Genomic DNA, 13,077 nt, shown 5'->3' with positions numbered 1-13,077 from the left:
AAAAAAAAAATAATAATAATATAGGAAAAAAATAGTAATAATAATAAAAATAGTATAGAGATGTTCTAATGGTGGGGTTTAGTAAAAAGAGGCATATGTATTAAAATGTATAAAAATGTGGTTTCGATATAATCGATATTTTAATAAATAAATAAATGAATAAATAGATGTGAAATCGGTTTCCTCTATTTGTCTTATTCTTTCGTTGATTCCTCTCTATATATGTAAATATGGGCAGATAAAAGTGTGTACTTTCTCTTCAGATATAGTCTGCTTACATCGCTCTTTGTTGCACCTTTTTCTTTTTTTGTGTTTCCATACTCTGTTTCGTTTTTTTTTTTTTTTTTTTTATTTAGGATTTTTTTTGTATATGTATAATACTTCAGTGTTTCGATCTAGCAGTTTTTTTTATTATTACGTGGGAGATATGTTGGTTGGGCTATCTGGGGTGGTGGCGGGGTTATTTTTGTTGTGGGTGATGTTATGGGGTCTGGCTATTAAGGTCAATTTTTGGTTAGTAGTAATTATTGATTAATAGTTGGCGTGTTCCAGTGTTTCGTTTAGGCCAGGCATGTCCAAACTGCGTCCCTCCAGCTGTTGCAAAACTACAACTCCCAGCATGCCTGGATAGCTTACAGCTATTAAGAAATGCTGGGAGTTGTAGTTTTGCAACAGCTGGAGGGGCGCAGTTTGGACATGCCTGGTTTAAGCCAAATGGAGTGAGGGTGTTTAATTTAAAGATCCAGAACATTTCCTTCCTACAGAGTTGTTGGTAGGAAGGGGTTTGTTCTAGGGGGATAACCTTTAGATCTAGGGGGTTGCCTTCGTGCGCTAGTGTGAAGTGGCGCGAGACGCTGTGTGTTGTAATTTTTCTTTTTATGTTTGATCTGTGTTCATTCATTCGCTCTCTCAGGGTTTGTGTCGTGCGGCCAACATAATAGATGTTGCAGGGGCATTGAAGTAAGTAGATAACATTTCTACTGGCACAGGTCATTTGGTGTAGGAGTGGGATTTTGCCTATGGGGTGTGGGATGTCTATCTCTCTGTTTGCTGCTTTGATCATCCGGCAGCATTTAAATTTTTTTATGCCGCATTTAGAGGATCCCTTAAATTCTGGTGGGTGTTTGTTAATTTTAGTCTGTCGTCGTTTTTAGGGGTATCTTTGTTTGGGAGTTTCTTTGGTTGTTTTTATTTTTGGTTGAAGGCTTTCCTTCTTGTGAGATTTTCTTTTTTGAATTTTTAATGAGTTGTGGGGGGTAATTTTTTGTAGGAATCTTTGGCTCAGGGTTTCTATTTGTGTTTTCATGGTGTTCGTGTTGGTGCAGTTGCGTCTTATTATTTTCATCTGGCTGAATGGTATGTTTGTTTTCCATTTACGGTGACAACTGTTGAAATCAAGGAAGCTATTGGCGTCAACGTTTTTGAAGTGTGTGCTAGTGGAGATAATGTTGTTTTCACTGTTGAGGTGGAGGTCTAGGAAAACTGCGTTAGTCGGGTCTGATTCTAGTGTGAGTTTGATGTTCCAATAATTTTGATTTGAGGGTCTGTACGAATGTTTTTAGGTCATTGTTGTTTCCTTGCCAGATGAAGATGTTGTCGTCTATGTATCTCTTGTAAAATTTGATGTTGGGGTGCTCTAGTAGACCATGTTGGTCTTCAAAAGCCCCCATGAATAAGTTCGCATATGAGGGAGCAAATTTAGTGCCCATGGCTGTTCCTTTTGGTTTGAATGTAGAAGTTGTCTTTGTATGTAAAATAGTTGTGGTCTAGTATGAATTCTATGGATCTTAGGATGAATTATTTTTGGGTTGGTGTCATGACTGTGTCGTTGGTTAAGTATCTATTTGTGGCATTGAGGCCTACTGAGTGTATGATGTTGCTTTATAGGGATGTTACGTCTAGTGTGGCCCAGATTAAATCGTTTTGCCATGTGACTGCCTCTAAGTTCTGGATGAGGTGTGCTGAGTCTTTGAGATAGCATGGTAGTGTGATGACGTATCTCTGGAGGATACCGTCGATGTATTCTGACAGGTTTGAGGTGAGGGAATCTATGCCTGAGATAATGGGTCTACCGGGGGGTTGGGACAGGGATTTGTGGATTTTGGGGAGCAAGTAAAATCTGGCTATGGCTGGGTGGGACACTTTGAGGTATTTGTGTTCTTTTTTGTCTAGTATTCCCTGTGATGTTCCGTGTTCAATAAGGTCGTGAAGTTGGGTTTTATTTTCTTTAGTAGGATCTTCAGTGATCGGTTTGTAGTAATTAGTGTCTGATAGTATTCTTAGGGCCTCTCTCTCGTACTGGTCCCTGCTAAGGATGACTATTCCCCCTCCATTATCTGCATTTTTTTTATAATGTTGGGGTTGTCTTTCAGATTTTTCAGAGCTTTTTTCTGGTTTTTGCTGAGGTTGTCTGGTTTTATCGTTGTGGGCATGGTGGTGCCTGGTCGTCTGCAAACTTTGCTGGGTGAGAATGCGCTTTTTAGGTCATCTAGGACCATGTTATAGGAACTTTCCAGGTGTGGGCCTCGGCTTTCTAGGGGATAGTAGTTGGATTCGTTTTGAGGGGGGGTTTAATGGTAATAGTCTGTTCTGGTGTTTGTGTCTCGTTGTATATTGTCTTTGGTGTTGTTGAGGTGGAGGCTATTACCTCGTTTTTACTGTCGTTGAGTGGGCATTTATTTGTGTTGACTGTGAGATTTTTGATACTGAAATTACGTTGTAGGGTAAGTCTTCTAATGAATTGGTTAAGGTCTACGAAAAGTTCAAAGAGGTCCGGTTTGTTCGTGGGGCAAAAAGATAGGCCTTTGCTTAAAAGTTCTATTTCAGTTTCGTTAAGGTTGTATCCGGAGAGGTTAAAGATACCTTTTTCTTTAAGTGTGTCGGACACTGAATTTATCGTGACTGGGTTTTTGGTCTGTGTTTTTTGTTTAGTGGATTGTTTCCTACCACCTCTACATACTCTTTCAGATCTAGTGGAAACCCATTCCAAGAGATCTGTCTGACCCTCATTCTCTCTCTCTCTCTTTCTCTTTCTCTTTCTCTCTTTCTCTTTCTTTCTCTTTCTCTCTCTTTCTCTTTCTCTCTCTTTCTCTTTCTCTCTCTTTCTCTCTCTTTCTCTTTCTCTCTCTTTCTCTTTCTCTCTCTTTCTCTTTCTCTCTCTTTCTCTTTCTCTTTCTCTCTCTTTCTTTCTCTCTCTTTCTTTCTCTCTCTTTCTTTCTCTCTCTCATACTGTGCAAGATCTGCCAGATTACAATAAGCCATGGGAGTGACAGAGGTGTCTACCAGCTACCACAACAAGAAGCAGGGCAGAACATCGCTCCCACTCCCCCTTCTTCCTATCATGTGAAGCGTTGCCATGCCGTTTTAGAGCTGATCTCCCTGGGTGATAGTAGCCACATAGCCAAATACTTTCTAAAGTGCATCAAGCAGCAATCAACCGAGCTGGCTGTTCCTCACCTAACTCTAACTGGGCAAGGAGGTCAGAGACAATTGCAGGAACATTGTGGCTGCTTTGGAGAAATAACACATGCTCCCTGAATGATGCATGCGATAAATCTAATCGTGCAGCTTTTGTTAAAAAAACTACAGAGGCTTTTGGAAGGTACTAATAGTAGTAAAAATAATCATATAATATAATCGTGATCTGTTTACACCTCTCCTGTCCTTTTACTATAAGCAGTGATAAGCAGGGTGTTCTAGTGGTGATAGATAATCAGTTCTCACTTCTCCTGTGTTCGCTCCTGTCCCTTATACTATAAGCAGTGATAAGCAGGGTTTTATAGTGGTGATGGATAATTAGTTCTCTCCTGTCCCTTATACTACAGACAGTGATAAGCAGGGTGTTCTAGGGTGATAGATAATCAGTTCTCACCTTTCCTGTGTTCTCCCGTCCCTTATACTAGGTACAGTATCTTCATGCCTGCAGTCATCCCAAAACTTCTAGGCAGATAGCATTAAAGGGTTTGTTCAGGAATAAGTAACTTCTTACATGTGCCCGCAGCCTCTACTATGGAAAGAGTCATACTTACCTGCTACCCTTAGCTCTGGTTATGTGTGCCAGCTCCTATTTGCCCATATTACAGTAAATGTTGTTTGCTCCCTCGCTGGCACAGGCATGGTCACCTGCTTTACTGCAGCCAATGACTGGCTTTGGTGGTGATGTGTCTCTTGTGGACATCTTACCCCTGAATCCAGTCATTGGCTGCAGCAGAGCAGATGATTATGCCCATTCCGAGGAGGTAAATAAGCCACGGACCGAAAGAACTTTGGCTTACCGGCTTCACAGCCCTGGGGTGGCCAGCAAGGGCAACAAGTGCACACACAATGTAATGTTATATACACAATGTAATGTTAGGGATGGAATATAAGGGCTACTCTCCCTGCATTTCAAACTGGTTGGAATAATGAAGCAATCAGATTGGATTTATACAGGAGACCTGCAGATATTTGGGCCAGATGACTCCTGCTGTCCGGTCGTTTTTGGTCATCATTCTAATTACTGATCTTTTCAGGTCATATAAAACCTTCCACACGACTTCTCCAACCGTCTGATGACTTCTACAATATTTCTTTCACAGCTTGTGAATCCGGGTGAAGATCTGAACAATATTAATCCTACAGAGACATATGTGAGGGGTGAGGAGCAGAGTACAGAGGACATTCCTGCAGATAACCGCCCAGGTGAGTAGTGACCACTAAGTAAAGCAGAGAGGTCTCTAAGATTCTGCTTCTACAAATAAAAAAAATAGATATATTGTGTAATGTGGGAATAATGGTATTATTATTATTATTATTATTGAGTATATATGAGAGTATAAAGGAACAAACATAAATCTCACATACGGAGAGACTTGTACACAATAACAATTACTAATAATTACTAATAATAATAAAGTTACTCCCAAGACCATTTGGTAACTAAAGCACAAATTCCTATCCCTCTACAGTACAGTGTAGTTTCTCTTCTCCTTCCCTCCCACCTCCCTTCCTTCCTTCCTAACAGCCAGTCCTAGCATTGTCTAGAATATGGCTTGGACACATCTTTTTGGTTCTTTCTTATGGTTTTCTAGCAATTTCCAGTGAACTCTTGAAGACTGATAGAAGCAGCTGGAATGTTGGGATTTTCCTGCCCCACTAGCCATGTACCACCTACTGGACAATTGTCAGCCATTCTTTAGATCAGTGATGCCCACACTAGACATGGTATAAATTTCATATAACTCCTATAATAAAACACAACGTAGCGCTACCCGAGTACAACAATATATATCATTTTTATTAGTTCAAGTAATTAAAAACTGGTAGATAACGGTGGCCATATACAGCCAAATAACACACAGTCAGCAAGTACATATCATAAACTACTGGGATGAAAGTAATAATGGTAGTAATAGTTATACCCCAGACCTAAAGTGTCTCATACAGTAGGATAATACGCCAAATGGTGCATGAGATCAGAAGAAAATAGCACAATAATAAAATAATCCAAAGTTCCAGTACAGCGTAACAAAGAATTAATACCGACCAGTGCTCATATACCGCGACGCGCGTTTCGCATCTTGCTTCTTCAAGCGATCGCCACCGTTATCTACCAGTTTTTAATTACTTAAACTAATAAAAATCCTATATATTTTTATACAATAATAAATACATAATACTTTGGCCTTCAAATCTGCGTTTGGAGCCTCTGTTACAGATTGTGTTGAAAGATCAGACAAAAAACCTTGTGTGCAGCACTTTTGTGTCCGGTGAAAAGACAGGATCCCAAACTGAACGGATCCCATCGTAGTCGGTGCAGTCTGTTCAGCTTCTTCCCTGTGGGGTGACAGGAGGGGGGGAGCAGGGTCACTAGTGGGGTGACAGGAGGGGGGGAGCAGGGTCACTAGTGGGGTGACAGGAGGAGGGGGGAGCAGGGTCACTAGTGGGGTGACAGGAGGAGGGGGAGCAGGGTCACTAGTGGGGTGACAGGAGGAGGGGGAGCAGGGTCACTAGTGGGGTGACAGGAGGAGGGGGAGCAGGGTCACTAGTGGGGTGACAGGAGGGGGGGGAGCAGGGTCACTAGTGGGGTGACAGGAGGAGGGGGAGCAGGGTCACTAGTGAGGTGACAGGAGGGAGGGGGAGCAGGGTCACTAGTGGGGTGACAGGAGGAGGGGGAGCAGGGTCACTAGTGGGGTGACAGGAGGAGGGGGGGAGGCAGGGTCACTAGTGGGGTGACAGGAGGAGGGGGGAGGCAGGGTCACTAGTGGGGTGACAGGAGGAGGGGTAGCAGGGTCACTAGTGGGGTGACAGGAGGAGGGGAAAGCAGGGTCACTAGTGGGGTGACAGGAGGAGGGGAAAGCAGGGTCACTAGTGGGGTGACAGGAGGAGGGGGGAGGCAGGGTCATTAGTGGGGTGACAGGAGGAGGGGGAGCAGGGTCACTAGTGAGGTGACAGGAGGGAGGGGGAGCAGGGTCACTAGTGGGGTGACAGGAGGGGGGGAGCAGGGTCACTAGTGGGGGTGACAGGAGGGGGGGGAGGCAGGGTTACTAGTGGGGTGACAGGAGGGGGGAGGCAGGGTTACTAGTGGGGTGACAGGAGGAGGGAGAGCAGGGTCACTAGTGGGGTGACAGGAGGGGGGGGAAGCAGGGTCACTAGTGGGGTGACAGGAGGAGGGGGAAGCAAGGTCACTAGTGGGGTGACAGGAGGAGGGGAAGCAGGGTCACTAGTGGGGTGACAGGAGGAGGGGGAAGCAAGGTCACTAGTGGGGTGACAGGAGGAGGGAGAGCAGGGGCACTAGTGGGGTGACAGGAGGAGGGAGAGCAGGGTCACTAGTTGGGTGACAGGAGGAGGGGGAAGCAGGGTCTCTAGTGGGGTGACAGGAGGAGGGGAAGCAGGGTCACTAGTGGGGTTACAGGAGGAGGGGGAAGCAGGGTCACTAGTGGGGTGACAGGAGGAGGGGAAGCAGGGTCACTAGTGGGGTGATAGGAGGAGGGGGAGCAGGGTCATTAGTGGGGTGACAGGAGGAGGGGGGAGCAGGGTCACTAGTGGGTGACAGGAGGAGGGGAAGCAGGGTCACTAGTGGGGTGACAGGAGGAGGGGGAAGCAGGGTCACTAGTGGGGTGATAGGAGGAGGGGGAGCAGGGTCACCGGGGAGCCAGTCTCTTGAATCCACGGCTCCTTATCTCTCCAGCGGCCCTGTCATGTTTCCCAAGGTCCTCAGGCAGCGCGCCCCGCTCTCCTTACAACAACCACCCCTGGAGCCGCCCCTCCTCCCGCCGGCTTCCCCTGCTGTAGGACCTGTATCGCTTCGGCGCCTGCCTATACCAACCAATAACAAAGCTCCTTGCTGTAAGGAGCTTTGCTATTGATTATTTAGGTGCAGGCAGCATCGCTGCGCTGCATGTGCCGTTCACAGCGCTCACTGCGCTGATGAATGTGGGGGTATTGGTACGCCTTAGACTTTTTCCAGGGAGTCACACGGGCCGCACGACACAGTTTCGCGGGCCGGATTTGGCCCGCACGCCGTAGGTTGGGCATCACTGGTTTAGATAATTGACAACTACAGTACCTATGATGCTAATGGCCCGTTGTCCAGATAGACAGTACTCGCTCACACTGGCTTTGAGAGGACAAGTATAGGCACTAATTACCAGGAAGTTGCTGAGAACAGGATACCAATACAACATATGGCTTACATCATTTTCCTAAAGATTCTTAAAAATCTGTATTTCCTACACGTGCATATATAAATTCACCTACACGCCTTGACATGTTATCAATGGGGTTATTAACCCCTTAGTGACCACCCATATGCCTTTTTACAGCGATCACTAAGGGGCCTTAGGCTAAGCCGCCGTTTTTTTACGGCTGCCCAGTCTAATTGCTGCACGGGTCCCCCATTCAGAGGGGAGGGGGGTTCCCGCTCTCACAAGAGAGCCCCGGCCCTGCTCTAACAGCCGGGACTGGCAGTAGTGCTAATCCAGGCTGTTTAACACTTTACATGCCGTGGGCAATGGCGCCTACCGCATGTAAAGTGCTGACAGAGGGAGCGGACTCCCTCTGTCTCCCCTGCCGATGTGTGTGAAGGCTGGCTGGGGTCTTGTGTAGGCCCCAGACTAGGCTTAAGTAATTTCCAGCAGGCTGCTCCTCTCTGGCGCAGCTTGCTGGTCAATGTCAGAATAGCACTGACATTAAAATGCAGTGCACTGTCCAATGGTTAAGCCTTTTTGAGTTGAAGTTTTTTCCCTGATTTCCCAGCTTTCTGTTTCAAAATCAACTCTGAGCTCTCCATCCCCCTCCCTAGCATTATTGATGATTGGTATCATGGATATTCCCAATTCACACAGGGGTATAGTGTGTCATATCCTCCTCTCAGCCAAGTTGGCTATCACTTCAAAGTGGAAATCTCTTCATCCGCCCACTATTCTTGAAGTAACCCAAAGGGTTAATAAAACCTGTCTCTATGAACAAATTATGGCCTCTGCATCCAATAATACAACCTCTAACACAAAGAAATATGAAAAGACGTGGGGTCTGTGGAAGTCCTCTACATACATGTCCTCCTCCTGATCTTTCCCGATACAACAAGATGATAGCTTCTTTCACTCAATTCTTCCCTTCCTTCCTTCCCCCTATTGGTACACATTGAGGAATTGTTGTTGTTTTTTCTTTTCTTTAAACTTCTATTATTTATGTACTATTTGTGAACCTATTTTCTGACATGTTCCTTCATTCCCTTTGTATGGAATTTATTTGCTCATTTATGACTGTGCTCACCTGCGCGTGTAACACAGTTAGAACAGTTTGAGCTGTATGCTTTATTTTATTAATATACTTTAATAAAAATATTTTGACTTTAAAATGCAGTGCACTATAGGGATAATGCATTGCATTTTAAAATCATTTAAAATGCTCTGTTACAGTCCCCTTGTGGGACTATTAAATGGTAAAAAAATAGTAAAAAAAATAATAATCTCCTCCATATGTTTGGTATTTCCGTGTCCATAACGACCCATACTACATAAATATTACATAAGTTATCCCCTACGATGAACGCTGTGAAAAAAAAACATTCCCTAATTGACTCTTCTGAAATTAATTTCAAGAAATAGTTAATCTGTAGTGATAGAATTCTTCATTATCATTGGATGGTGTTTATATATGAATCGCAGGCCCTTAATATTAATCCACGAAGGAAAGGAAGATTTTATGGAGCGTGCCATCCAGTTTGTTTACTTGAGAGTGACAGGACTGTGCTTCATACTGTCCATTCTACTCTCCTCCCTCCGAGTCCAGCTGCTGTATCTGTCATCCATTATAGCCCAGGTCTCATTCCCCGGCCTGCACTCTCCCCAGCAGCAGGTGTGATACAGTGATGTCATTGTACCTGCTGGGCTGAGAGGGAGAGCGCACAGACCTGAGATAATCCCCCGGCCTGTGCGCTCTCCTCAGCTCAGCAGGAGAGATGACGTCATTGCATCACGTCTGCTGCTGGGAAGAGCATGATGTGCTCGGTATTACTTTTTAACTTTTTTCAAAGTACAAGAACCTCACTGATGTAAAGGGTACACTAAGGGACAGCACTACTGCAGGAGGTGCACAAAGGGGGCATAGCTGTCAGGCCACTAAGGAGAAGCATTATTGTAAGGGGCATAACTATTGTGTGGGGGCAGTAAGGGGGCATAAGTACTGTTTGGAGACATCAAGGGGGCATTCTTCTGAGTACACTAAATGGGAATGCTACTGTAAGGCTGGGTTCAGACCTGAGCGTTTTACAGCGCGTTCCTACGCGCTGTAAAACGCTCAACAAAGAGAAACCAATGCTTCCCTATCGGCATGGTTCTCACTTGGGCGTTTTACAGCGCGTATGATCGTGCTGTAAAACGCCCGACGCCCCAAGAAGTTCAGGAGCTTCTTTGGGGCGTCTTGTCGCGCGTTCCCGTACATAGACTTCCGGGAACGCGTGACAATGGGCGTTCGCATACTACCGGAGCCGCGTATGTGAGACGCCGGAGAATCGCACATACACAGCGCTCAGGTCTGAACCCAGCCTTAAAGGGACTCTTAGGGTAGATAACTATGGTGTGGGAAACTAAGGGGACATTCAGCGCCTCTTGTCCAGTGCTAGGAAATGTTTTATTTCTATGTATTTAAAATGACTGAGTAGAGGTTGCAGGGAATTTTCTCGAGGTGGGGGCCAACCTGGCCTAGTTATGCCCCTCGGTCTACTATTAGATTATGATCTTTTTGGCCACCACTGTTTTAGTCAGTTAATTCTTGTATTTTGTGCCATACCTTTATGTGGATTTTTTATACTGAAATGTAATAAAATTTCAATTTAAATATTTTGGTATATTATTCATCAATAATAAAATGTATTTTGTTCTTGTCAGATGACTGTACCGGGAACTTAGAGAAACATCTGGTATCTTTGGATTTTGAAGTAGATGATTGTGGTATCACACGAGATACATTTGACGAGCATGCCAGTATCAAAGATATATCTTCATCCAATCACAGCAACAATGCATCATTTGATTCTTTTAAACAGGTCCGATCTTCTAAATCATCACAGACTGTAACAAAGAATACAAGTCACAGAAGAGGTGCTAAACATCCAGCAGCACACGTAAATGAGAAGCCATTTTCATGTTCAGAATGTGGTAAAAGTTTCAACCATAAATCACCTCTTGTTATACACGAGAGAACTCACACAGGGGAGAAGCCATTTTCATGTTCAGAATGTGGGAAATATTTTAACCAGAAATCAGCTCTTGTTGTACATCAGAGAATTCACAGAGGAGAGAAGCCATTTTCATGTTCAGAATGTAGTAAGTGTTTTACTCAGAAATCATATCTTCTTGTACATCAGAGAGTTCACACCGGGGAGAAGCCATTTTCATGTTCAGAATGTGGGAAATGTTTTAACCAGAAATCAGCTCTTGTTACACATCAAAAAACTCACAGAGAAGAGAGACCATTTTCATGTTCAGAATGTGGAAAATGTTTTAAGCAGAAATCAATTCTGGATAAACATAAAAAAACTCACAGAGAAGAGAGGCCATTTTCATGTTCAGAATGTGGAAAATGTTTTAAGCAGAAATCGGTTCTTGTTGTACATCAGAGAAATCACACTGGGGAGAAGCCATTTTCATGTTCAGAATGTGGGAAATGTTTTAACGATAATTCACATCTTGTTGTACATCAGAGAAATCACACAGGAGAGAAGCCATTTTCATGTTCAGAATGTGGAAAATGTTTTAACGATAATTCATATCTTGTTGTACATCAGAGAAGTCACACAGACGAGAAGCCATTTTCATGTTCAGAATGTGGGAAATGTTTTAAGCAGAAATCGGCTCTTGTTGTACATCAGAGAACTCACACAGGAGAGAAGACATTTTCATGCTCAGAATGTGGGAAATGTTTTAAGTATAAACGTTCTCTTGTTACGCATCAGAGAATTCACACAGGAGAGAAGCCATATCCATGTTCAGAATGCAGTGAATGTTTTAAGCAGCAATCGGATCTTGTTTTCCATCAGAGAGTTCACACAGGGGAGAAGCCATTTTCATGTTCCGAATGTGGAAAATGTTTTAAGCAGAAATCAGCTCTTGTTACACATCAAAAAACTCACAGAGAGAAGCCATCTCCATCGTTAGCCCTTTAGTGACCTCCCTTATGAAATTAAAAAAGGGGAGGGAAATATACCAAGATTTCTGGAATTATACATTGTTTGAAATAGTCCATCTATTTCATGAAGCAACTGATAAAAATAGGTTTCCAGCAATCTGCATATTAGAAAATATGATAAAGAAAAAACATAAAAAGGGGAGGGAAGGTTAAGTTTGAAGAGCGCCCAAAGTACCTTTTAAAGAGGAGATAATGTACCAGGAGGTATACTGGAATGGTTTGACTATCTCTGAGATTTCAGAGGGGATGAAATGTGTGGTCAGAAAAGTCTTCCATTTTCGGAAGAATTTAGTAGCAGAGCTCTCTTTGTGCCTTTTTGCCTTGATCTGATCATACCTGAACAGTATCTTCAGTTGTGAAATCACTGTTGATACGTCTGGCATTAAGCTGGAGAGCCAGTGATGTAATACTACTCTCTTGGCCACCAGCAATATTGAATGGAGGAAGAGAGGAACATTTTGAGGGAGAGTAGGTTGGTGTGTTGGAAGGCGAATATAGTGAAACAACAATGTTTGAGGTTTGGGGGGGGGGTTGATCGACCAGTATGTCCTGACATATACTATCAGAGTTTCCCAAAATTTTGAGACCTGAGGGCATGACCATATGCCATGTTAAAAATCTGAGGCCGGCTTTTTACATTTGGAGAAAGAGTAAAGAACAAGGGTAAATCAGATCCTAGAGAATGGTTGATTTGTCTGAAAGAAAAGAACTTGAGGTGCTAGTGGAGTAGAAGTGTTAGTGATGGGTATACCACTTGGTACATAGTTACATAGTATATAAGGTCAACAAAATACATTTGTCCATCCAGTTCAGCCTGTTATCCTGCAAGTTGATCCAGAGGAAGGCAAAAAACAAAACACCTGTGAGGTAGAAAACAATTTTCCCCACTTAAGTGGAAAAAAAATTCTTCCTGACTCCAATCCAATCCTTCCTGATTCCAATCAGAATAATTCCCGATCAACGACCCATCTCTAGTAGCTATAGCCTGTAATATGATTACACTCCAGAAATACATCCAGGCCCCTCTTGAACTATTTTAGTGAACTCGCCATAACCACCTCCTCAGGCAGAGAGTTCCATAGTCTCACTGCTCTTACCGTAAAGAATCCTCTTGGATTGTAATTCAAGAATTTTGCTTTTGGCTGAGTTGATGTTATAACCCGAGAGAGAGACAAAATGTTGGAGCAAATCCATCAAGGGGCGCAGATGTTGTTGAGAATTGGACATAAATATTAATAGGTCATTAGCGTATAATGCCAATTTGACCTCTTTCTTGCCAACCCTGATGCCTGAATACAGATCTGAGTCCTCCTGAAGTCTGGCTGAAGACTTGATATAACCTTTTTATTGGATATATTTAATTTTAGATCATTTTGTTTTGACTATTTTCATTCCCATTATTGTATG

The 13,077-nt window shown here is 43.6% G+C and overlaps 1 protein-coding gene across 1 annotated transcript in view; it reads left to right on the top strand.

The window, feature by feature from the left end:
• The window catches only part of LOC122941911 (oocyte zinc finger protein XlCOF6-like), a 96,677-nt gene extending 84,130 nt beyond the window's left edge, over positions 1-12,547 (top strand). The window contains exon 4 of the mRNA XM_044299409.1: positions 10,635-12,547. Coding sequence (XP_044155344.1) covers positions 10,635-11,647 — 1,013 coding nt within the window. The 3' untranslated portion in view covers positions 11,648-12,547. The remainder of the gene's footprint in view (positions 1-10,634) is intronic.
• The last annotated feature ends 530 nt before the right edge of the window (positions 12,548-13,077 follow it).

The sequence above is a fragment of the Bufo gargarizans genome, chromosome 6, assembly GCF_014858855.1.
Source record: "Bufo gargarizans isolate SCDJY-AF-19 chromosome 6, ASM1485885v1, whole genome shotgun sequence".
NCBI lineage: Eukaryota > Metazoa > Chordata > Amphibia > Anura > Bufonidae > Bufo > Bufo gargarizans.
The sequence above is the reverse complement of the archived record's forward strand: the minus strand, read 5'-3'. Positions and strand labels throughout refer to the sequence as shown.